We start from the raw sequence: 26,289 nt of genomic DNA, 5'->3' as shown, positions 1-26,289 counted from the left end.
AATTCTTTTTGATATATAACTGATATTCAAATACTTGAAATGCAAGCTTACCTGGAAGTTAATAGAGCCATTTTTGGCAATTAACCTTGGCAATTAACCATTTTTGTTTGATATTTTCCAAGTAACAAAACATGGATTTGAACTCCTATTTTATTTTATGTGTGCTTTTGGAATATGAGGGTCATTAGAAAGATCAGAATTTATTAATGACCCCAAAACCTATTGATAAGATAGCTACCCTATGTCCCTTCCTGCTGAACTATTAAGTCCATGATATGAAGGTATACTTTTACTGTTCTATAGTGGGAAATTCCAGGATTATGATCACATAATAATGAATAGCAATTTATGTCTAAATCTCTATTTGGTGATCTTAAGGAGAGTTTGAAGAAGAGATGTTCTCATGCTCCTGCTATCTTTGTCCTTTTAGGTGGTAAAAGCCATCTACTTCGGAGGTGCTGTTCAGGGAGTCTTAGCATGTTGTCACAGCACATTAGTAATTGGTTTATTGTTGTCACATGTACTGAGGTACAGTGAAAATCTTTGTTTTGCATGTCATCCATACAGATCATTTCACAACATCAGGACATCAAGGTAGTACAAAGGAAAAGCAATAACAGAATGCAGAATATAGTGTAACAGTTACAGAGAAAGTACAGTGCAGGTTCAAGGCCATGACAAGGTAGACTGTGAGGTCAGAAGTCCATCTTATTGTACAAGAGGTCCATTCAGTAGTCTTATAACAATGGGATAGAAGCTGTCCTTGAGTCTGGTGGTATGTGCTTTCAGGCTTTTGTATCTTCTGCCCGATGGGAGGTGGGAGAAGAGAGAATGTGCAGGGTGGGAGGGGTCTTTGATTATGTAGTACATATAATGTATACATTATATACTACAGTCATTGTGCACTGGTGATGGGGAAATGAATTCTTTAGCAAATCAGTTGGATGGCTTTGTCCTGAGTTGTTGTTGCACCTGTACCTGTCCTGTCAAGTGGAAGTTATTCCGTCAAGTGGAAATTATTCCATCAAACTCCTGGTTTGTGTCTTAGCATGGTGGAGACATTTACAGGAATCAAGGTTGAGCTTTCCATCACAAAATTCTGTGCATTTGGCTTGCACTATAGGTGCAGTATTTTGTAGTTTATCCAATAGACATTCTGATCAAAGGTGAATCTCGGCACTTTAATAGTGATTGGTGTGTTGATGATAATACCATTGAGTCATTTTTTTGTTAACTGTGGTCATTGTTTGTTATTCATACATCATAATTGTTACCATTTCTCAGGCCAAGCCAGGACATAGGTCAAATCTAGTTGTATGAGTACCTAGTTTTAGAATTGAACTTTATCAGTTAACAGTCCCATTTCTGATCTTAATAAACAGATGCTCATTAGAATAGTTGAAAATGATTGGGGTTGGGACACTACCCTAAAGAATTACTGTGTCAAATTCCTGGGGCTGAGATGGTTGGCCTCCCACAGTAGAACTGTTATCCTTCATGAATTGTGAAGCTGAGGATTTCTCCCCCTTGTCCCCTCCACCTCAGGTTTAATGGAGCTCATTGATACTGCCCTTGGCCAAATGTTATCTGGATGTAAAGGGTGGTCACTCTGACCTTACCTTGGAATACAGGTCACCTATTTGGATATGAATCAAATCTAGAACTGAGTACTCCTGATGGAATTTGAATGAGTGGATTATTGGTACCTATCACTTAATGGCTCTTTCCTGTGATGACCTCATGATGATTAATATGAGGTATAGATTGGCCAGCCTACTTTTCGTTAACTGGACATATCTGGACAATGTTCCATATTGTCAGGTAGGCTGTGCTGTTATAGATGTACTAGACAGGTTGGATAGGTATGTGTCTGGTCCTGGAGTATATGCCTTTATCACAACAGTTGTCAGGACTGGTGGTCTTTGTTATGTCAAGAGCAGTCTGCCATCATCATTGAGAGTGAGTCAGTTTTGTACTCATCGTTCTGATTTGTTTGTCTAGATCTCTGGATCACTACCTTAACTATCACAGCATTATTGCTATGGGAGTGCCAGCTGGGTACTCATTTGTTTTTGAGTAAAATTAAATTAAAGCATTTCTAACCACAAAAAGCAAAGGCATTTCAATCTTATTAACAAACTACTGACTTAGGTTAACCAGATCATGCACAAAAGGTTTTACAACTAATTCAACTGATCTTTTAGTTCAAGATAAATTAATAGTAATAGCTTCCTGTCTATTGGACCACTTTTCACTGCTTTCACAAAGATACATGCTGGATGTATGCATTGTATTAAGGAAGTTGGATTAAGCTTCCTGGCCTCAGGCTCTAACCCGACACATGACTAATCTTGCCTCAACCACCTGTCTATCCTTATTTGTCCTCATGTAGAAACAAGTAACATATACATCTGTACAGAAGTTAGTGCATTGAAGAGTAAATGATAAACTGAGCTGATCTAAAATACACTTGAAGCACCTGCTACATACAGCCCAAAATTTCAGGTAGTAGGAAATGTGGGTCAGTTTCATGCAATATAGCTCTGTAGTGGACATTTATTTAGATATGACCATTGTAATGTAGACCGCATTGCCTGAGGGCTGCTTAGTCTGGGATGTTTCAAGTAACCTATTTGTCAACCATTTGGATTAACTGGGCCTTCCCCCTCTAAAAGGAAGAAGAATTGTGGCATGCAATAAACCCATGCCTGTTTAATACATTACAGATAGCCCATTGAATTGATATTTTAAATCATTGCTGTATTCTTGACAGTATGTCCCCTTCATGCATGAGCTTTGCTTCATTTATGTGATACCAAACTAATCAGTATTTCAAATGATTTCTTCAGTTAAGACTGAGTTTCTGGGTTGCTTATTAGCATCTCAGAAAATCTTCTTGGGCTGTGCACCACTAGGAGCCTGTCAGTCATATATAATATTATAGTAAGCAACCTGTTCTGTCTGTTGTTTGTAACTTCGCTTCCTGTACCTAGGGACAAGAGTAGATTTATAAATAGTTATTCTTCATTCCTTAACTCTCTGCAACTGGGCTTTCAGTAGATGAAACTTGGTGTTCCTCATTGAATTATCTTACTCTGCGGGAATCATGCTCGACTAAAACCTGTGCTGTATTTCCCAATAATTAAGTCAATGTTTCAGCTTAAGTAAATTATATCAATTTCATGCAGAATGTAACCTTAATATGTTGCTCAAAATTCCAGAATTATTTTACATTTGCCTTTAAATTTACCTAGGCTCTTTTAGACTTAATGGAAGCCAAGCAAGATTTACATTTGAAACTAAAATTCAGTTTATTTGTACCTGCACGTTTAAATTAGGACAGAGGTTGAAGAGCTACACAATCATGTGGTTTACACATTTCTGAGAGGGTTCTTGATCCCAGTTCAAACGGATGAGTATAGTTGCCAACACTGGCATGTTGCTGCGATGTCTAGGCTTTTTTAAACAGTTTTAAAAATATAACAAAAATCTTATGTCACTCAGTATGACTTCAGGAAATAGGTTTATTGCTTTCATCAGTGTTTAATCTTATATTCCACAACAAAAAGAAAATATCTTTATTATCTGATTTTATGTTGAGTTGTACTGAAAACCTTTCCCACTTCTTACTTTAAATGATTTTAATAAATTATACCAATCGGTGCATCTCTTTCAAATATGTTTTCCTTTCCACTTGCAAAAACCTGAAGGAAAACTGTAGTACAAACTTAAACTAGTTATTTCTTAAAAAGATAGGAAACATGGAGTGAACTGTTTGCTTTGGGTACAACTGGAAAATTGCATTTAAAATGCACTTAAAATTGCACTGATTAGATTATAGTTCAAGCTTCTACCAATATCCATTGGCATGGAAACATGAGGTGGGACAATTGCACAGTGTAACAGAATGTAATTGTTTCTGTTTTTATCTCATCTCAATTAAAACGTCTCCTTTCCGATGTGTTTAAGAATAGCAACCTGGCATAGTTTCATTAACTCTGGGATAATTTATTAATTATTCCTAAAAATAAGCATTTTAAAGTCTTTTGTCCACCACCTATAAGTCACATGATTTAAAATCATTGAAAATGGCTTTAAAAAACTATACTGAACAATTTAATAGTTTTGACTATTGACCCATTTAATAGATTTACATTAGTCAATTTGATTTCTTATATAGAAAAAAATCTTTTAAAATGGATTGCACCAGAAAACCATGGCTGAAATTACTAAAGCCTTCCTTGAACCTGCAGAACTGTGCTAATTAATTCAGGTTAAATGGCCAGTTTTCTTACTGAGTTTCATCTGGGCAAAGTGAATCTTGAACACAAGTGAAAGATCGACAGTTACACTGAAGTTAGTGGTTTTGGGTGTAACCCCTATATCAAAACACCTCGATCTTTTGCACTGGTTGGGCTGATTCTACCCAGTCCAGGTTGTCATTACGAACAGAAACTTTACCCTAATATTTCAAAATACTCCTGATCGCATTGTCCCTTGCACTGAAATTTACCATGGCAACAGAATCTCAATGCAGTGAATTCTGATTATGGACTGTACTGTAATATAGGCAATTATCAGATTAGACATCCAATATACATTTCCCCTGTCTAATCTATATTGACCATTTCACATTATTAACCAAAGTCAGAATTAAGCTCAATAACACAGATGATGCAGAGACATTATTTGCTTGCTCTCATGTAACTTATCCAAAATAATAATATCCATCATCAGAGTCATCTTTGGATTCCTTGTTGATAGTTTCACTTTTAAGTGAATCTGTTGTCAAATGTTCATCCGAAAAAGGATCTACGTCTGAGGGTGTACAGTGACCTGGCAGGTCATCACCCAGTGTGTCCAGGTAACTCCCCACGGAAATTGAATCAAGTCCATCACCACACTCTTGTAAGCTGTTCCAACTGCCTCGCAGTGAAGTGTTCTGGCTTTCCATCAAGCTGTAGGTACTACTTGCCAAACTGCTGCCCCTGCTGGCCAATGTGCCCTTCTCCTCCATCATCCATTTGATGGATTCAATACCTTCGTTGATGGTGAGTAACTGATGCATCAATTTGACATCAATTGCCCTGAGACAAGCCTAGGGTAGAGAAAAGCAAATTAGCCACTTTACACAAACTAAACGTCATTTAGCACACAGGCTTGAGATTCTTCTTAACTGAACCTGACATAATGTGTAACAGTTCTGATGTGACATTATCATTTTTGAAAGCATCATGTTTGAACTTTGGCCTCTATTCTGGTATTTTGGCATCATTTTTCATAACAAGCACCACTGGAAACAGGACATCTTCAATCAATTATTCATAGGAATCTGACCTTATTTATATTCCCAGGGTCCATCTTGAGTGCTACAAATTTTCCATAGAGTTTGTATTTCAAGTAATATGTGACTGAAAAATGTGTGCATCTGCTGAATGACATCTTCAATTTGAAGCTAACATCTGTTCACTGGTTGAATGGAGAAATCTTGGGGTGAATTTTGAGTTCACCAACTCTATGAACACATGATAGGAATAGTTTGTTTTAGAGTGAATTGGCTGGACTGCCCAACATCAGCATTCTGATGGTGCAATCATTTGGCTTGCAGTGTTAATGATTGCGCTGATCTTTGCTGTCACTTGAGCACAGCTCACTCTGACCATTGACAAGACAAAAATATGGGCCACTTTTGGCCACTACATTAAATCACTGTTCCTTTACATACTGGTTATCCTCTATTCTGAGCAATCTGCTATAGCCAGACTGCTGTACACTGTTGCCTCTCCAACATAAAGGAAAACTGGTACATCAGAGCTGCTGCCTTACTGCACCAGAGACCTGGGTTCAATCCTGACCTCAGGTGCTGTCTGTGTGGAGTTTGCACATGCTTCCTGTGACCGCTTTGGTTACTTCTGGTTTCCTCCCACATCCCAAAGATGTTCAGGTTGGTAGGTTAAATGGCCATCGCAAAATGTCCCTAGTGTGCAGATGAGCAGTAGAATTGGGGGGATGTTGATGACATTTTGGAGAGGATAAAAAATGGGATTAATATAGGATTAGAGCAAGTGGGCGGATGATGGTCAGTGCAGACTCAGTAGGTCGAAGGGCCTGTTTCCATACTGTATCTCTACATTCTATCACTATTTCTTTATCGTCACTGAGTCAAAATCTGAGAAATCCCTGCTCAACATCAATGTGGAAACACCCTCATCACATAGAATATAATGGATCCACCATCTGTCTAATAGTAGAGGGCATGCATTTAAGGTGAGAGGTGTTAGTTTAAAGAAGATGTGCGGGGCAAGTTTTTTTACACAGAGAGTGGTGGGTGCCTGGAATGCGCTGCCAGGGGTGGTGATGGAGGCAGATACAGTAGAGGTGTTTAAGAGGCTCTCAGTTAGGCACATGAATCTGCAGAGAATGGAGAGATATGAACTCTGTGCAGACAGAACGGACTAGTTTAATTAGGTATCATTAGCTTAATTAGTTCGGTACAACATCATGGGCCGAAGGGCCTGTTCCTGTGCTGTACTGTTCTGTGTTCTCTCTCAAGGGGACAGTTAAGGATGCATTAATTGCTGTCCTTGCTTGTCATGTCGACATACCTTGAATGGTTAAAGATATGTTAGGATGTGCAAATGGTCAACTGCAAAATGTGGATAACCTTACATTGTTACACCTTAGCATAATAAAAATAATATTGCTTTTAATGTTCTCTTTCCTTTCCATCAAATAAGACATACAAATTTTAAATGATGAAAGGTCCGAATGAATATATTTTGAAATGATTCCATTGTACTTTCTCCAGAAGCTTGATGTGCAGTTGAAAATGCTGGGTGAGTTAGTTAAAGTTTAACTAGTGTTCCGCATTTCGCTTTTATTGAATTTCACTGACTTTTTATGATAGTATTTGCTTTTTGCTGGCTTCCCACATTTTTCAGATCACGTGATATAGTTTTCCCTTTTTCTTGGTGAGATTGCATCACAAGATGTGTGTTGGTCCTATAGCACATGCAAATATAAAACTTTTTGCATATACATGATAAATGCTGCAAAAGGCAAGCCCAGACGAGGCAATGCCCAAGGGAAACTCTTTAAACATGGGCCATGGAAGTGAAATTATGATTAAACAGGGCTAAAAGAGTTGAAGGCTGAAGGAAAACTATTAAAGGGGATAGACCTTTAAACCCTTAAAAGGTTTAATACCTTTAAGACTCTTGATCACCCCTTGTACGATAAAGATGAACTCTTGATCTCTCAATCTACCTCGTCATGGCCCTTTCACCTTCTACCTGCAGTGCACTTTCTCTGTAACTGTAACACTATATTCTGCATTCTGTTATTGCTTTTCCCTTTGTACTACCTCAATGTACTTCTGTTTGGAAATGATCTGTCTGGATGGCAGGCAAAACAAAATTTTTCACTTTATCTCGGTACATGTGACAATAATAAACCAATTACCATGCAAGGTGCAGTTTGCACAAAGAAAAGAACATAAGAATTAGACACAGGAGTAGTCAGCCAGTCCCTATACCTGATTTTCCATACAACATCTCCTTCTAACAAGATCATGGCTGATCTTTTACTTCATAACCTCTTTCCTGTACAAGCACTGTATCCCTGGATTTGATTAATACTCAAATATTCATCAATCTGTATTGAATATACTCAATGCACAACTTTCTTGGGTGCAGGATTCCAGAGAAAAGAAATTTCTTTTCATCTCAGTTCTGAATGATTGGCCCTTAATTTGCATACTGTGATTCCTGGATCCAAACACTACAACCCAGGAGAAACAAAATCCCTGCATCTACTTGCAAGGCCTGTAGTTGTTTCGTGACTTTCAAACTCAAGACTGCAAATGTTACCCATAGCACTGAACACTTCAAAAAAAGAGGGTTCACTCTATATGTGATGGGCAAGGCTGTGAACAAAAATGAAAATCAAAAAATAACTGAAAGTGCCGGAAATCAGAAATAAAACCTGGAAACATTCACCATTCCTACACTGTCAAAATCATAGAAATCTCTGCCTAATATCAATGTGGGAGCACCCTTATTACACAGAATAGGATGGATCCGTTGTCACAAAAAACATTTCAGATCTGGGACCCTTTGTCCAAACTGGTTCTAGTTCTGAAGGGTCCCAGACCTGAAACATTAATTCTCTCTTTGTGCTGATGGTACCTACTCTGCTGAGTGTTTCCAACATTTTTTGTTTTTATTTATGACTATGAACAATTTGGGTATCAGCCTGAAAGTGTACAGCTGACAGAATTTCTCTGGGAGAATAAACTTCTGGAAGCTGTTAATATTAAATATTGAAGCTATTAGATGCGCTGAAGCAAGACTAAAAGTTATGTTATGATAAACGATTGATTTTGATACAATTTCCGCCAAACATATTTGGGGTGTTGAGTAAATCCAGTATTAATATTGCACTGTGAAAAGTTTGCTTGATGAAATGTTAACTAGGTAGAGATAGCAACCATTTAACACTGTGTTGAATCCAAATATCCACAGAGAATTACAAGAGAAACATGCACCAAAACACAAACATGTGTATCAACATCTGAGAAAAAATCAGTGTTTAGAAATTTTTAAGAACTGTGAACACAAAAGTGAGCATATATGGCGTGCAGGTATTGTAGCATTTTGATGCTGCTTCTCCTGCTAAAAGAACATGAAGAGAGCTGTGCACAGAGTAGGTGGCACATTGGCACAACTAGCAGAGCAGCTGCCCCACAGCTCCAGAGACCCAGGTTCAATCCTGATCTCTGGTGCTGTCTGTGTGGAGTTTGCACATTCTTCCTATGACTCTGTGGGTTTCCTCTCGGTGCTTGCGTTTCCTCTCACATCCCAAAGTCTTGGTAGATTAATTGGCCACTGTAAATTGCCTCTGGTGTGTAGGTGAGGGGTAGAATCTGGGGGGAGTTGATGGGAATGTGAGGAGGATAAAATGGGTTAGGGTAGATTGATGTAAAAATTGGTGCTTGATGGTCAATGTGGACTCGCTGGGCTGAATAGTCTTCTTCTGTGGTGTGTCTCTCTATGAGTCTGTGAAGAATCTGAGCTATGATACGAGCAGTGTCTGTCTGGAGCTTTCACCAGGGCTTTAATGAAGGTCAGAACCCAACATAATTATGATTCTGCATACTCTATGGACAACCTCTGTTTATTTGAGGCCATTGGTGATCTCATCTAACAGCACTGCTCAGAGTAAAAACCCTACCCAATGTAGGGTTCTCACTATGCCCTCTAACTATAGAAAAATAGCTCAAAGAAAATCATGATGATTTAATATTTAAATTGAAGGAAAGAATTCATTGAGATGTTGTCCCTAATTTAACCTTTGGCAAACCCCTTCCTGCTTTACACCAACCAGTTCTCAGCCAATTGTTCTCAATTTTTTCACTGAGTGGTTTGTGCTGACATGACATTTGTAACATCTCTTGACACCCAATCTATGAAAGGAACAATAAATGAAACGTCAAAGATATGCAGACTAACTTAGGAGAAACACAGAGTCTGCATTACATAGGCAAAGGAGATTAAATGCAATCTGAAATTGGAACTGCTTTGTATCACTAAGACTTGCTCATCTAATTTGAGTTGCGCTATCAGGCACGGCGAATGAAGAAATGAGAGATGCAGGAGTTTCAAGGCTGCTTTCACTTAACAAGCTGAGTGTGTTACTTTATATAGTGCGATGTGATTGTAAAATTGTCTGCCCTGCTGTGTTTGTTGCCTGTTATGTAAATGACACATAGACTAGGCTAATGTACCTGATGCAGGGTCTTGACCCAAAACGTTGACCATCCCTTTGCCTCCACCATGTATTTGATCCATTGAGATCTTCCAGTGAGTTTGTTTATTTGGGCAAATGTACCTGCTGGAGTATCTTGAGCAACTCAATTATGAACATTGAATTTTCCAATTTCAGGTAACCTTACCTCTCTCTCTCTCTCTTTCTGATCCATCACCAGTGCTCCCATTTTTGTTCCCTTTCCCATACCCTCCTCCAGCCCCCCAACACCTATTTTCATCCCTCTCCCCCTCCTGGTTCCATCAACCTTCTACCCACACATTTCACCCACCAGGTCCCCTCCCCCATCTGGTTCCATCTGCCCTTCACCTCTCCCTCAAAGTTCCCCATTATCACCTTCTGTACTTATCAGGTTCCAGTACTGGTAGCCTTTGTGAACTTGCTTATCACCCTCCAGCCTCTGCTTCCACCTTCGTCCTCCCTTTCCCCCACTTAGCTCCATCTGGTGTTTGTTTTCCTTGTCTGCTTCCACCTGTCATCCACCTGCCTCTGTCTCCCAACTCCAACCCTCCTCCTCCCGCACCTGGCTCCATCTGCCCATCATCCTTCACCCCTCCCCAGTTCTCGTTTCACCTACTGGCCCCTGTCCCGCCACTCCCCTTCATCTCTCTCGATCCCAAATGTCAACAGTTCCTTTCCCCTGCAAATTCTGCTCAACCCACTGAGTTGCTCCAGCAGCTTGTTTTCTATCCTGAGCTTGATAGTTTAATGAAAGAACTCTGAATGAGCATATGAATAATCTAAGAGAGCATCAGATTCTGTACACTATTGATAATTGAGTTTTTTAATCTACTGCCTTATAGCCTCAGAACTGGCATTCTCCTGTACTATGCCAACACATTGGCTAATGCAAATATTTCCTGGATTTGACAAGTAAAACTATATTGGGATTACAGAAGAAGCATACAGTGAGAAAATGCAGTTCTTCCTGGCAATCCTTCTGACTTTGGAACAAGAGAGAACCAAGAAGTCTTTCAAAATAAAAGTGTTCAGCGAGCATTGGGAAGTAATTGTATCAAAGAAGTTAAGCACCAATGTAATCGGTACCATAGATTTTTTTAGAATGTCCGACAGGTGTAGTAGACCAACACTGTGATGCTGGAGGACTTCAAACACTTGTTATTAAAAATGAAACGTCATATCTAAAGGTGAATAAATTATTTACATGAACATTCCTACTCCTGAATATGTGAAACCACATGTGCTACCTTTTTTAGAAAAGTTACCAAGACACACTTCCCATCTTCAGTGGAATGTTATGGTGAGTTTGAATGTACTTCATGTAGTGTATATATTGTATGCATGTGCATTTAAAACCATACACTTTCAGTAATGGATATTTGTTCAGTATTTGTTACTTGCCTTACACAAAGGGGTCTAACAGATGCTATACCTCTCAAATTGTTTGATGCAGAAAATTTATTATCAGACTTGGTCTATGTCTAAAATAGAAGGTAGGATTACATTAGTGAGGAAACACTTAAGAAGAACACATAAATGTGTGCAAACCAATTTCTTTCAAAAAACAATAGTTTTGAGGGTCACTGCACAGGGTCTATTCTATAATTTTTAATCAAAAATCTGCAACACCAAAATGCTGTTGGCATACATTAATGAAAACTTTTAAAATTTATTCATTCACAGGATGTGGATGTCGTTGGCAAAGCTAGGATTTATGGACAATTCCTAGCCACCACTGAACTGAAGAAGCAAGTTAAACTCAATCGCATTGGTGGGTCTGGAGTCACATATAGACCAGATTGTGTGAGGATACCAGACTTCCTTTCCTGAAGGCCATTAGTGAACTGAATGGATTTTCACAACAAACTGGTGGTTTCTTGCTTATGATTATGGAAATTATCTTCTTTTATATTTCAGATTTAATTAGTTACTTGAAATTAAGTTTTCCAGCTGCTGTGGTGAGATTCAAATTCATGGTTCTGGATCAATGCTCTACAATTCCGGATTTTAGTTCAGTAACTTAACACTATATTATCGTACCCATAGCTAAAATATTTAAACATAAATATTAAAAACAACAGGAAACACAGCCGCAGAGAAGTGACATTGAGTTATGTTTTGTCAGTATGTTCTCTTTCTTGCTATAATACAAATAAGTAAACTGTTAGTTTAAACATTGTTGAATAGATGAAGATGTCAAGATCTTAATAAAATGGCTATTTAACAATGTTGCTCTCTTAACACTGATTTCAACAGAGTTTTGTTTCATGAAATTCACTAATTCAAACTGGTTTTAATGTCTGGAAAATAACCTCCTCCCAAAAAAAAATCCTGGGAAGTTTGTTTAGAAATGAAAGTTGGAGACACAGAAAACTAGTTATAACACATATGTAAGATGACATTTGTAATATAGATGAACAATTTGTGGCATCATTCAGCTTTAAGATTATCTAAGTAACAAAAACAGAATACCTACTTTCTGCTTAAGCAAATACTGTATGTTTTTTTTAGAGCCAAGATTCTCAGCACAATGAAAATCCTTCATAACACAGCACAAGAAACTGGTTTCAGATGACAATCCTGACCAACCTGAACCCAAGACACATCCCAGTGCCTGGGCATTTTGCGAAACTGGCTTGCCTCAGTGTTTTCTGGCCTGTTCAATGGGCCAATTCCACTAGTATATAGCATTCCAACAACAGAAGGGGAAACCCAAAGTATCACACTCACATCATCAATTTCTGGGCTGTTCAATTTGCCACTCACTTAATTTATTGCATTGCAACAATGGAAGGGGAAATCCAAAAAAATCTCATGCATGTCATTACAACATTGGGTTTATTACTGTGTTTGATACTGGCAACAATTCACATAGCATCTGCCGCCAACTTAAATTTCTTAAGGGTCGATCTTTCCAAACAGCTTGTTGCTGTGCAGTTCCCTATCTGTTACATCCTGCTGTTGCATGCATAACCATATCGTGGCAAAAAAGTCAAAACAATGCATACATGTTGCTTTTAAACAGGGTGACTATTTACACCTGCATCATTCTTCTGGAGTACTGCCTTAAGAATCCAATGTCAAAGAGCTTTTCTTTTAACTCTTCTGTGTGTCAATATTTAAATGCATTTGGTTTAGTCTTCCCGATTTATGCCGGTGTGAACTTATTACCATTCTCATAATGGTATGTTGTTCAGTTATAGAGCTGACTGTTGCAAAATTTAGTCATTCAGGCTAGCAATGTGGTTTGGTTACTTACTGCTAGGGAAGAATACAGAAACCAAGAATAATTAAAGGCCTTAATTCTTCTCAGACTTCCTAAATATTTACAGCACAAGAAGTTATGCATTCTTTAATTCGTACTTTTGATAAGAGGAAGTATGATTATCAAGAGTTTTTTAAGAAGCATCTTTCCTGAGTAATATATGAGATACCGAAATTTCAATGCATTTAGAAAACCCAGTGGCCAAATTAGGCTATTTAGCTCAGCAAAAGATCAACATAAACCCTAAAGCACCAGGTCACTCAGCACCTGCAGAGAGAGCAAAAAACAAAACCCAAACTGCTGGAGGAACTCAGTAGGTCAGGCAGAAACAGTGGAGGGAAATGGACAGTTGACGTCTCAGGTCAAGACCCTTCATCTGGACACCCAGACCTGTAGAGAGAGCTTACATTCGGGTCAATAACCTTTCATCAAGAAGGTTCTGATTAAAGGTAAAGGATATTGCTTGGAATGGCCCTGATCTTTACTGGAGGTGGGGGATTACTATCAGTGATGGGAAGGTTGGGGGTGCAGGAGGAGAGTTGGTGAGTGATTTGTTCATTACAATCCCTGCATTAACAGTAGGGATGAGCAGTATTGGTTGGGAGGGGGATTGTTTATAGTAAAATAAGTTGATTATTGCAAGAAATGGGTATCAAGTTACTGGGGGAGGGGTAAGCATCCAGAGATGGTGAGGGGGGAAGGGCAGGGTAAAGTGGGAAGCAGATTACCTTGGGAAATGCTCCATCTCCCCGGTCCACAAGAATTACTGGAAAAGCATTTACTTCCTCCAGGCAATAATTCTCCCTTGCCTTTAGGTACCAGAGGAACGGGAAGCACAGGTAACCAGGATTAAACCTGGAAAAGAGATAAAACCTGAGGCACAAAACCTGATTAAAATATTTAATTGAGCCACTCAACTCTTGCAAACCTCACTGTCATTTGGCCTTAGCTAAAACAGTAGTGGGTGGGGTCAGGTTTGAGATGATTAACATTTTATCAGAATACGTAAACCTATTGGTTTTGGGGTGGGGTGAGTTTAAATTTCCCTTCAGTGTTACTGCATCAGAGAACAGTTTAAAGCAGCCTGCTCATAAAATTCCACTGTTCTTGTGAAAGAAAGTACTGTATTTGAACCAAAACTTTATTTATATGATCACAATTGCACTTAAGGGAAAAATTCCCATGGTGTTGGGGTTCTATCCAAAGAACCAAGGTTCAATTCCCAGCATGTGTAAAGACTGACTTGAACCAGGGCACTGTTTGGGGAATTAGTCTTGAGAAGGAAAACACCCTTCATTTAGCCAGTAAACTATCCTAGGAAATGCATGTGATTGGTTATTGTGTAAACAGGAATGTCAATCTACAGTAATTTAGCATCTAACCTCATGCATTGAGAATAACCATGTGGGTTGCACCAGAAATTAAGCAGTGTATCCCAGGGATAAAATAAAGTGCATGAAATGATATTAGTAATTTGTGAATCTGGATAATCTGGATTAGCAATGTAACAACATATCACTTGTCATGTCACTGCATCCTCCCAATATGGAGATAGTCTAGTGGTGCTTGAGAGACCATTGTTAAATTTACTATCCTTTTAACAGCAAAGTGTGACTAGAGGGCCTCTCTAGCTAGACTTGAAATAGTGTATTTATAAATTGTGATGACTTCTTCCTCACCTTTATGGCCATTCTCATATCTCACATAAAATGTTGAAACATATTATGCTTTCCATCACACCTGTACTGATATCAGCTTCCCTCAGCAATCAGCTGCCATGGGAAGTGCTATAGTACTGGGATATCTCGATTTGATGGTGTGTGGCTGTACCTCAAATAATTAGCTTCGGTTTGCTAGCCATTCTGAAAAAAAACACTAAATACTTAAAAGTAAGTTGTTTTCTCTCTTTTTCCAGTTTTGATGAAGAGTCTTTGACCTGAAATGCTAATTCTGTTTCCCTGTCCACAGATGCTGCCCGACGTGTTGAGTGTTTTGTGCATTTTCTGTTATTGCTTCAGATTTCCAGCACCTGCAGTTCTTGATTTTCATAAAATAGAATATCATGCTTTATCCTGTCCTGGAGCTGAGAATTGGTAATTGCATAAATGTCTGAGATAATTAAACTCTCCCTAAATTGGTATCTGGAATGAGTTGCCACAAAGGTGGCAGAGGCAGGACCGGTAACAGTACTTAAGAGGCATCTTGACTAGTACATAAGCAGGGCATAGAAGGATATGGAATTAATGCAGGCAAGTGGGATTAATATAGACAGGCATGATGGTTGGCATTGATGTGGTGGGTCGAAGGGCCTGTTTCTATGCTGTACAACTCTATAACTGAGCCAGAACAGTTATTATGCTACTTAGATTAGGGGATAATAGTCTGTTAATACCAACAATCCAGATGATTTGTGATTGTTGTTTTGATTGTTTTGGAGTTGTGTTTTTATGTGAAGTTTCCATCAAGGGATACGGTGGTGTTCATGACAGGGTGTGTTATAAGAATGTGTATACTTTATGGGATTGATGGACTAGAGTCCTTGTTCCTTTTGTTCCTAGTAGATTCAGTGCACATGAAGCTGGAAGACTGAAGTGTCTTGCTTCCTGGGGGGTTCTGACATTTCTAGTGCAGTTGCACCACTGATGGATGGGATACTTCAACATGTGTTCAATCAGGGAACAAGACTATCACACACACACACACACACACACACACACACACACACACACACACACACACACACACACAGAGCAGCATCATATTGTAGCAATCCACTATGGTCTCTTCAGCATTATTCTTTGTTTTTATACTTGTTCATTTACTCAGATGGATCTCCATGCTAAAACACAGATTGGACCTTGCCAGAAATCAGGTACCAGGATCATATTTCATGGCAAGTGGTAAACCAATGGACCCAATGCAGTGAGAATGCAATTTTTTCATTCCTGCTCATTAACATGATTATTCTGTTCAGCCACTACTAACCGTGCAGTAAAACTGATTAGCAGCTCAGGAGAGGTGGTCAGCATTGATTAAAGCCGGTCTGTACAATTTAAAGCTGATGTGTTTCTTAAAGGGGAGGTACAGCCTGGCTTCAGGAACTGGTGTTCATAAGAGTGGTGACAAAGGTGATTGGATCAAAGAAGTACGATAAAGAGCAGAGAATATGTTTTCGTGCTGCTGAACTGGAGGCCTTAGAGGGGAAGGCAGAAAGGAGCTGACATATAATCTCTCCACAGAACATTAGGAGACTTTCCAGGTACATGATACAAAGACATTGTGGAGGAGATAGGTTATAAGGTGAAGGCCTGAAGCCAAGCAATGTTGCAAGAAGTAGCTTCAATCTTTTGTTCGAGGTCAGTAAAACTACTTTCAACCGTACAACTAACATCACACACTGCTCAAACACACAACAACCCCATCACTCACCTGCCAACAACCTCCATCAATCAGGACATATTCCTAACACATTATTTCCTGTACCACACACCATGCTCTACACCCATACCTCACAGCTTGTGCAAACTGTCTGCTACTCAACCATGACAACCACCTAACCCAAACACCTTCCACAATCTTCACTGATGCCTGTTATCTTATCTCTCTTGCAGGAGTGTCTGGGACCCAATTGGCAGCAGCAGCTAACTGAGGGCTATGGGCTTATCAGCATCACCCGATCAGCATGTTGTCCATAAGTGAAATGGAGTGAGAAACATAGTTGCAAGAGGGTGAGTTGAAATCACTGAAGAAGTGACATCTGCATACCTCATCACACACCTCAGTTCTCTCTCGTCATACAACCTTGCTCCTGTTTTTTTGACCATGTTAGCAATGAGTCCTGATTGACAGACACTATTGGCAGTTTGGGGTGTAGTGTGTTTGAGTATTGTGTGATACCAGTTGCATAGCTGAGAATATATTCACTGACCTTGAAGAAATGTTTAAAATTGTACTCTTTGCAGCACTCACATGTTCACCTCTCTCCCTTCAGACAGCTGAGAAATGCAACTTGTCCAGGCAGGAGTGCAGCAGCCAGAAGAGAGGGAAGATGCAGCCACAACTTTACTCAATTTAACTCAGATGTTGACATTTTGTGAATAATTTAGGCATAAGCTTTGAGCTAGGATCCACACGGGATAGTCACTGGGCAATGCTGACCTTTATTCAAGGCAGGGAGAAAACAATGCACAAGTACATTGTACTTGTATGGGGAAAGATTTAAAAGGGGCCTGAGTGGCAACTTTTTCATGCAGAGGGTGGTGCGTATATGGAACAATCTGCCAGAGGAAGTGATTGAGGCAAGTACAATAACAACATTCAAAAGGCACATGAACAGCTACATGGAGAGGAAAGGTTTAGAGGAATATGGGCCAAACATGGGCAAGTGGGACTAGCTTAGTTGGGCAACTTGGTTGGCATGAACGAGTTGGGCCAAAGGGCATGTTTCTGCGCTGTATTATTCTCTGTGACTCCAAATGCACTGCCTATAATACTCAGTCAAGGTCAGTTAATGCACAGTCAAAGGCCATCTCCCATAAACTGAACAACTAACCACACACACTGCTCAATGCATCGCAACCTCATTACTCACCTACCAACTGTCTCCCTCCCTCAGGGATCACACCCAACATTACCACACCCATACGTTACACTGCACCACAACACACTTAGCATCAGTGCATCTCACACCCATATCTTGAAGCTTGCTCAAAGTCTCTGCTGTTCGGTCAAAGGAGAAGGCTGCATGGAAATTCTGGTGCAGAGCATTCAGTTGAAGCCTTTGTTGAGCCACCAATAAAAGGCTACAAAAAGAAGGTAATCTTTGGTGCAGTGGCTCTGCGTGCAATGTCAAGTAGCATGAAGGAGTCTACCACCAACCACACTCAATGCTCTGCACGCAGCTTGGAGCCCCTTTATTTCCATTTGTACTGAGGCCATCTATTTTATTGAAAAGGCTCCACACATTGAGATGTTCTGCTGCCTTTATCTTTAACTATTTTCCAAATTCCTCTGGTGTACCTCTAGTCAAGAATGTCTGATAAGCATTGTTAAGTCCTTGCTATAACACTCCACATCTTCCTTCCCAAATTGCTGCTCTACCTTGCACCATGATATTTCACTTACTGCATTTGAACTTCTCTTTTCCCCACAGTATGACATACAGGCAGATGCACACCTTCTGGGCCCTCCTGCAGCATTCAATACATCATGGTTGATCTTTCACCTCAACACCACCAGAGGAGGTTCACAAGAATGATCCCAGGAATGAAAGGCTTAACATATGAGCAGCATTTGATGTCTCTGGGCCTGTACTCATTGGAGTTTTGAAGGATAAGGGGAATCTCATTGAAACCTACGAGATACCGAAAGGCCTGGATAGAATGGATGTGGAGAAGATGTTTCCATTAGTAGGAGATTCTAGGATCTGAGAGCGCAGCCTCAGAATAAAGGGATGTTCCTTTGAAACTGAGATGAGGAGGAATTTCTCAGCCAGAGAGTGGTGAATCTGTGGAATTCGTTGCTACAGAGGGCTGTGGAAGCCAAGTCATTGGGTGTATCGAAGGCAGAGATTGATGGGGTCTTTATTGGTAAGGGGGTTAAGATTTATAGGGAGAAGGCAGGAAAATGGGATTGAGAAGAGAATCAGCCATGATTGAATGGTGGAGAAGACATGATGGGTCGAATGGCCTAATTTTGCTCCTATATTTTATAGTCTTAAGGTCTTACACTTTCCTGCACTAACCCCATATTCCTTGATTCCCCGATTTTCCATTAGTAGGTTTATCTTGAATATCCCCGGTGACTGAGCCTGCACTGTCCTCTTGAACAGAGAATTCCAGACGATTCATTATGTTTTTGCCCTGAATGCCTGACTCTTTGAGACTCTGACCCCTTGTACTAGACACCAGGAAAAACCACATCCTTATATCTATCCTGTCAAACCTCCTCACACCTCCTCCTCTTCTCAATTAATTTAAAGCCTTTTCTACTGCCCAAATAACACAATTTGTTACAATGCCAATCCTAACACAATTTAAATGGAAGCTGTTCCAATCAAACTCCCTTTTTCCCTGGTACCAGTCTTCATGAATCAAAACTCCTACCTCCTCCACCTTTCCAGCCAAACCTCTATTCTTATCTGTTTGTCCCTGGGCCAATTTAATGCTCCAGAAACATTCCAGAGATTCTTCATTTTAATTTTCACCCTAACTCTCCTAGCAGAGCTTCACTCCTGGTTCTGTCTTTGAAGTTGATTCTTCAGTTGGCCACAGCATCGGAAATGGAATCCTTCCCCTTTCACTCTGTGTCTTTCTGTAGCTGCAAGATGATGTCTTTAATCTTGGCTCAGGGCTCAACCTTTGCAGCTGCTGACGGAAGCTGCAGAGAACAGTATCTAACTCCCTGACTATTGCCTCTCCTACCACTACTACATTCATTTCCATTCCCCTCACCTGAAATTCCTCCTGTAACACTGTGTTTATTTGTACATTTGCCCGACAGACTTTGGCCTTAATCAGCAAGTATGTTGTATCTGCTGGATAAGGGCAAAAGTCACACCTCCTCCAGCTTTGCATCTGGGGCTCCCTTACTCTTCTAGCTCATGCCCCTGAAAGTGAGCCAGACTTCCACTGCTGTCTGATCTGAGCTGCATGACTACTTTCTGAATCAATTAACGCTTGCCCTCTCTGATGTCCAATGAACCTTGTACACCAGCTCAACAACTAAAGGATAGAATAAACCTGTACAGCTGTAGGCCTAATGCTGGAAGGTGTGATTAGGCTGGGAGCACTTTCTGCCCTCCAGGGATACAATAGGTCACATTAGCTCCCCCTGTGTCATAAGTTTCCTATCACTCCATGAACTTAAAATTCCACGAGATGTTGACGCCAACTGCAAGTCTTGCTGCCCTGAATTACGGATGGCACAGTGATGAAGCTGGTGGAGCCACTGCCTCAGAGTGCCAGAAACCTGGGTTCAGTCGTGATCTCGGGTGCAGTTTGTATGAAGTTTGCATGTTCTCCCTGTGACCATGTGGGTTTCCTCTGGGTGCTCCAGTTTCCTCCCACATCCCAAAGACATGCGGGTTGGTAGATTAATTTGCCACTGTAAATTGACCCCAGTTGCAATCTGTTGTATCAGAAGGGGCCCACAAGTGTGTCAATTATATTGGTTGGCAGATCCATTCTGGCTAGAATAGACTCCCAAGCCTTGTGCTCCTTGACACTGAATGCAATCTTCTTGGCAGGTTTCCTAGAGCATTTCATAAATCAACCTGTATCAGCCTTGCGGATGAAGGAAATTTACAGGGGTGGGGGGGATGCAGATTTCATAATGCAGAGCCATGAGACTCCCTCTGTGAACCGCCTCATCAACGCCCTCATTGCAGTCCTCTGTAGCTGTGTGAGACTTTGCTCTTCAATATCCCCGCCTGCCTCTCGTGCACTTGTGCCTGCTACTTCACTACAGACATTAGTCTAAAATGAATAGAATATCAGCATCTGAATTATTGGCTGCAACTGAGAAATTAAGGGGCAGTAACCCAGAATCAAAATTGATTTAATGTTTTTATTTCAATGCATAAATTGCACTAAAAACCCACTGCATTGTGTCCATTAAAGTCCTGCCCATCATGAAACTGGTACGTGATGACATCATCAATGAGTGCACCGTGCTTTTCTGACTTAGTGATGGAAATTGGAGCAAAATATTGTAAACTTTTCACCTCTAAGTGAAATTAAATCACCCCCTCTGGAATATCATCATTACTTTCATTAACTTTCCAAAATAGTTTTAACATGCTGTCTTTTTGCACACAGGCAGAATTTAGAAAGATTGCACTATCTGTTAACTAGATGTTGCAATCTGTGGCCCTGATGAATGATGATGGTGGTTCCTGAATATTATAAGGGGCCCACGGGGCAGTTCCACACCATGTGGGGGGCCCATTGACCATGCCATTCGTCAACCCCACCTCTGTAAATTTCCTTCATCTCCAATGCAGCTACACAGGCTGCAACGCAGAGAGCCCTATAACAGTGCTGATCTAATCCTTAGTGGGTAGCATGTAAAGAGAGGGCAGCTGTGGGCTCAGACAGCAGCTGCCACCTGTGAAGAAGCAAGCCGGCTTCCAACTCTTCTAATCCGGAGAACACCACAAATTTCTTAAAATGAAGATATCCTAATTTAACAATTAGTTTGATCATGCCTCATATGGTGTTAGGACAAATCGCCATGCCTATTTAGCACACCAAATTTAGGCAAAATCCAATTTCTAGCTGAAAGTATCTTTGACTTCACTGACTTCTTGGTCTTCCTCCATCAAGTCATAGTCATAAAGCATCAAAACAGGCCCTTCAACCCAACCTGGCCACGCTAACCAAAGTGCCTACCTGAGCTAATCCCTTTTGCCTGCATTTGGCGCATATCTTTCTAAATCTTTCCTATCCATGTACCCGTCCAAATGTCTTTTAAACATCATAACTGTACATGCCTCTACCACTGGTAGCTCGTTCCATATACACATATACCCACCACCCATCTGTGTGAAAACCTTGCCCCTCAGATCCCCTTTAAATCTTACCCTTCTCATCTTAAACCTATGCTCTTTACTTTTAGCCTCCCCTACCCTGGGAAAAAAAAACCCTATCTATGCCTGTCATGATTTTATTAATGTCTATAAGGTCTCTTTCATCCAGGGAAAACAGTCCTGGCCTATCACTAAATGGCTGGTTTGCAATTAAGGGAGGGAAGAAAGTAGGAAGTATATGCCTACACCATCTACTTCTTTTAAGCAATAGAGGTTGTGGGATGACGAAGGGCAAATGGTATGTTAGCAAGAAAAAGGATGATGATACCATCATGTTCACTGAATTCAGTTCTGCCCTTGGCCACAACCTCAGCATTGCGATTAGCTCATGCATGGGTGCCTCCTCCTTCCAATTAGTTGCTGGTGTATTCTGTGTAACAACTATTGTTGAAAGAGGGAGGGAGATGTATCAGTCAGCATTGTGCAATATGTGCAGTGATGCAACTGTCACAGTTGAATAGTTAGTGTGTGAGTGTGTGTATCCAAGCTATAAACTTGTAGTTTGAGGCTTGCAACATGCTAACTGTGTGAAGGTGAGATGAATGCTATGTAATAGTGCTGACAGATAGAGATTGGAGGGAATGTTATAGATTGAGTGGTGTGGAAGCCTTGTGGCTCAGTTGGTAAGTTATGGCATTAAAGCTACATTCACCAAACTTAACCACTCAAAGGTTTATTAGTCTGCATCTTTGTGACTAAAACACTGGCATTCATCTTTGTGGCCATTGGTTACTACTGACTTCTTGTTATGCATCTGAAAGTCCCACAGTACCTTTCAGCTACAAGACATTTCTTTACCTTCCCACATTTTCTGTGATGTCAGTACATTGGACTACTATCATCATCTGATATCCATTTTCACATTCAGTAATACATTGCAAAACAGGATGGAGCAGAAATACTTCTCAGGCAGTGCAGTAGAGCTAATTGGACAGCTCTCAAAGACCTAGCACAGTCTCAGAGGGCTAAATGGTATCCTTCTGTGCAATAACATGTAATGAGTGTGTTGAATGACAATGTGGGCCTTTCACTTACATTTTCAGTTATTTCAGCACTAGGTATACAATTTGTGTGTCCCCATTTCTCTCATTTTTTTGTTTTTCTTCATTAAACTCCACCTGCTGTACTTCTATTTACTTACATATTAATCCAACTCATTCTTTATATTCTGATTTGCCTCCTTTAATACAACAACTCATCCAAGTTGCCCATTGGTAAGTTGGACTAGTTTGCATGGTGTTCCTAAGCAGAGGCTGATGACGTAAGTTAGCAACAGTACTGAGGCCCCACGTTCTGCACTCGAGTTAGATATAATTCCTTAATCCTTCTGCAAATTTCATTTCCATCTCCATGAACCACCCTAAGCAGGAGTGTTGGAGCTATTTTTACAGTATCGCTGCAGAAAGGCCTTCATCACAACACCAGCCTTGTCTAATTGCACCAGCAATTGTTTCATCTCTAGGGGTGCTGCTGCAGCAGTTACACTCTAGTCTCCACATCCTCCCCATTAAATGTAACTGGCAGATATCCATACAGTTTGTAGTGGAATCTAATGATCTGATCTAGCCCAACAGGACCCCAATATCAGATGGGTTGCCTATCCATTCTGTCAGAACATTCAGGTTCGAGATGAGTTAGGCCATGCTGTGTTGTGCCTGCTCAACCCAGTACTTCATCTGGGTGAGGATTATTTGCTCAGTATCACCACATGTGAATAGCATGTTTGAGATTGTTACGTTTCCAGAGGTGAACAAGTTGGGGCACCTCGGGCCTGGAAAATATTATAAATTCTTGGGCCAGGCTGTGTTCAAACTGGCTGTGATCTTGTTGGGTTCAGAGTGGATTTTAATTTCCCGCCCAACCAGATGACTAGGTTGTTTGGGTTTGCCTGAATTCATACTGATCTTGTTTACTAAGTTATTATTGCACTATAACATGATTACCTTCCAACCACAACAAGGAGTCTTTATTGAAATAATAGATAGAACTATGAGATATTAATAATGAACACATTAAAAATTTCATTGAGTAATTTTGTGATTAAATTGTAGCCTGTAGTTATATCGCACATATACCCAAAAACATAAGAAATAGGAGTGGGGTAGACCACTCAGCCTGATGAGCCCGTTCTGCTTTCAATAAAATTTGGGTTGATCTGACCTTGGCCTCAGTTCCTTTGTCCAGCATGTTGTGGGCACCAAAGGCCCTGCTCTCTTTTATAAACGTGTCTTTCCATTGGTTCGAATTATCTATGTGAGCTAAAATCAGGGTGAGGCTATCTACTGAAGGCTTTGGTGAATTTTGTATATTTAAAAGCTCAGCTCCCTAATCATCATCAAAGATCTCCATCATCCAGGCCATGCCATTTCTCATAGCTACCATCGGGCAGGATGTACAGAAGCCTGAAGTCCCACAACACCAGGTTCAATAACAGCTATTTCCCTTCAACCATTTGGTTCTTGAACCAACTGGCACAACACTAATCACTACAGTTTAACAATACTATGACCACTTTGATTACTTTGCACTAAAATTGACTTTTTTGTTCTAATTGTGTTCTTTCCTGTAAAAATTGAGTATAATTTATGCTTTTCCTGTGAATGCTGCTTATATGATGCTATGTGCCTGTGATGCTGCTGCAGGTGAGTTTTTCATTGCACCTGGGCATACATGTACTTGTGCATGTGACAATAAACTCGACTTTAACTTTAACCACAATGCCACTTTCCTATCAACACAGACCTGCTTTGATACAAGAACTGTTGTATGATCCTGATCATAGTCCATGGCAGAGGATAGGCACACAACACAAATTAAGATATTATTGAAACACAACACTTTGCATGGAAAACTATAGAGAATGCTCTCAAAATGAATTTATTGACGCACTTTCAATAGTTCTAAGGCCAAGGCCACAAAAGACACTGTGTATGTAAAGCAGTTTGTTCTTTCCTTCCCGTTCTTTGGGATTTTAGTTAACATCGAGCCAGACTGATGATAGTTTGAGCAATAAAATAATAATGTAAAAAACAAGGACAGAACACACAGAGGAAGGAGTAGGCCAAATGTTCCCTCAAGCCTGCTCCACCATTCAATAGAATGCTGGCTGATCAGTCATTCCAGAAAGATAAGGCTGCAATAAAGATCCCTCCTGAAATTAGGACTAAGACACATTCTTGAGATCTTGTGTATCTGACCTAAGAATGCATGATGCTAATTTGAACACCCAAGCTGTAAAAGTATTCCATCTTACACCATTAAAGTCCCTTGCCTTAATAGAACAAAACCATTTTAATAGTTTTTTCTTATTGAGAATGGCCAGTTTTATGTAAAAAAGATATTCTTTTTTAAGAGGACCTGCAGACAAATGAAACATTTTGGCAACATTTCTTAATCTCAAAAACATACCTTCGACAAAAGGTGCACAGATCTTTATTCCTCAAATTAAAAATAATACACCCAGTCCTGTTTTCTCTTGAAGGGTATTCAAAAAAAAAATCAGGTAGTGTTTCGTTTGCTTCGTATTTAAATGAAGAACATGGAGCCATCCACACCATCCTTTAGACACCTGGTATTTTCCTTCCGTGTTACACAGGCGAACCGGTTGCCCAGTGCAGTGTACGTGCTTAGAATGTGTTGCCGTGTACAGAGCAATCTCTTGGCTGATATTAGCTCGCCAGTAACCCCGCACGCGTTTTTTTTTCTCTCTCTCACTTACCATCTCCAGCTTCAATATCTGAATCTTGGTTTCCAATCTCTCCAACGTGTTGCAGTTACTCAGTGTTCCCGAGGTAGAAAGGACTACCTGATCGTCTGTGTGGCGGCCTGGTTGTTCTTCCCTAAGTGATCGTAACAGGCTTTCCGGAATCTTACGTCCCATCTTGATCTCCAGTTCTTTTAACTCCGGCAGGACACATTCCTCCATCCTCTCCAGATGAATGGTTGATGGTTCAAAACGGAGTTATTATAGATTGCAACACGTCAAGTCAAACATTTTTTGAACCAATCCTGAGGTTGGGAAGGAGTGCACACGGAACGGGTCACACCAGGATGGATCTGATGGTAACAAAATTAAGATAGTTACTTCTTATTTGCAGGAATCACAGGGGCTCCAGTGCAGAGTGACAAGTCGAAGCTGTGTCGCTCGATCGAGGACAAGGGTTAGCTGAGGAAGTTGAAGTTTGAAAAGTGCAGCAAGTGCTCAAATCTGTTGTTTTTGCAGGAAATTCTGAATTCATTCAATTCTGGAACGGCAACACGGTGAGTGAGTCCGCAGCTGGAAGTGGGCACTTCAAACAGCTCGTTGTCAATGCAGCGCTCGCTGACCTTACTGTGTGTGTGTGTGTGTGTGCGCGTCTCTCTCTCTCACTCTCTCTCTCTGTCTCAACTCCACACCCGAAGCAGCAGAGCAAACCTTCAGGTAGACCAGGGCACAGTGACCAACCCCTTTACCGTAATCCGTGAAGAAGTGTCGCGTCTGCTCTTCGCTGGCTGTTCCCACCCAGCGTCAAAGGCCGGTCGCAAGAGTTGCATTTTGCAATGCTGGCCGTTTTACAGCGTCCAATGACAGATCTGCCGTTAACAGCCGCAATCCTTAACATCGTCATTGCAAAACAATAAAACCAGTTCGAGTTGTGACATGTGGCCCGCA

General features: G+C 40.5%; 1 protein-coding gene across 1 annotated transcript; it reads right to left on the bottom strand.

Moving 5' to 3' along the window:
• Positions 1-357: 357 nt before the first annotated feature.
• On the bottom strand, positions 358-26,289 carry LOC127572453 (leucine rich adaptor protein 1-like). Its single transcript, XM_052019731.1, has 2 exons — positions 25,357-26,289; positions 358-5,098 (listed from the first exon to the last, which is right to left on the bottom strand). The coding sequence occupies exons 1-2, from the start codon at positions 25,561-25,563 to the stop codon at positions 4,709-4,711; spliced, it is 597 nt and encodes a 198-aa protein (XP_051875691.1). The 5' UTR covers positions 25,564-26,289; the 3' UTR covers positions 358-4,708.

Source organism: Pristis pectinata, chromosome 7 (assembly GCF_009764475.1).
Source record: "Pristis pectinata isolate sPriPec2 chromosome 7, sPriPec2.1.pri, whole genome shotgun sequence".
In the NCBI taxonomy this organism is placed as follows: domain Eukaryota; kingdom Metazoa; phylum Chordata; class Chondrichthyes; order Rhinopristiformes; family Pristidae; genus Pristis; species Pristis pectinata.
Note: the sequence above shows the minus strand (reverse complement) of the source record. Positions and strands in the feature narration are given on the sequence as shown.

Excerpts from the sequence above, each read along its gene's own strand:
- LOC127572453 (XM_052019731.1), bottom strand. The coding sequence starts at position 25,563 with ATGGAGGAATGTGTCCTGCCGGAGTTAAAAGAACTGGAGATCAAGATG. Across the intron at positions 5,099-25,356 it reads AGATATTGAAGCTGGAGATG|GCTTGTCTCAGGGCAATTGA; the intron begins GTAAGTGAGAGA and ends TCTCTACCCTAG.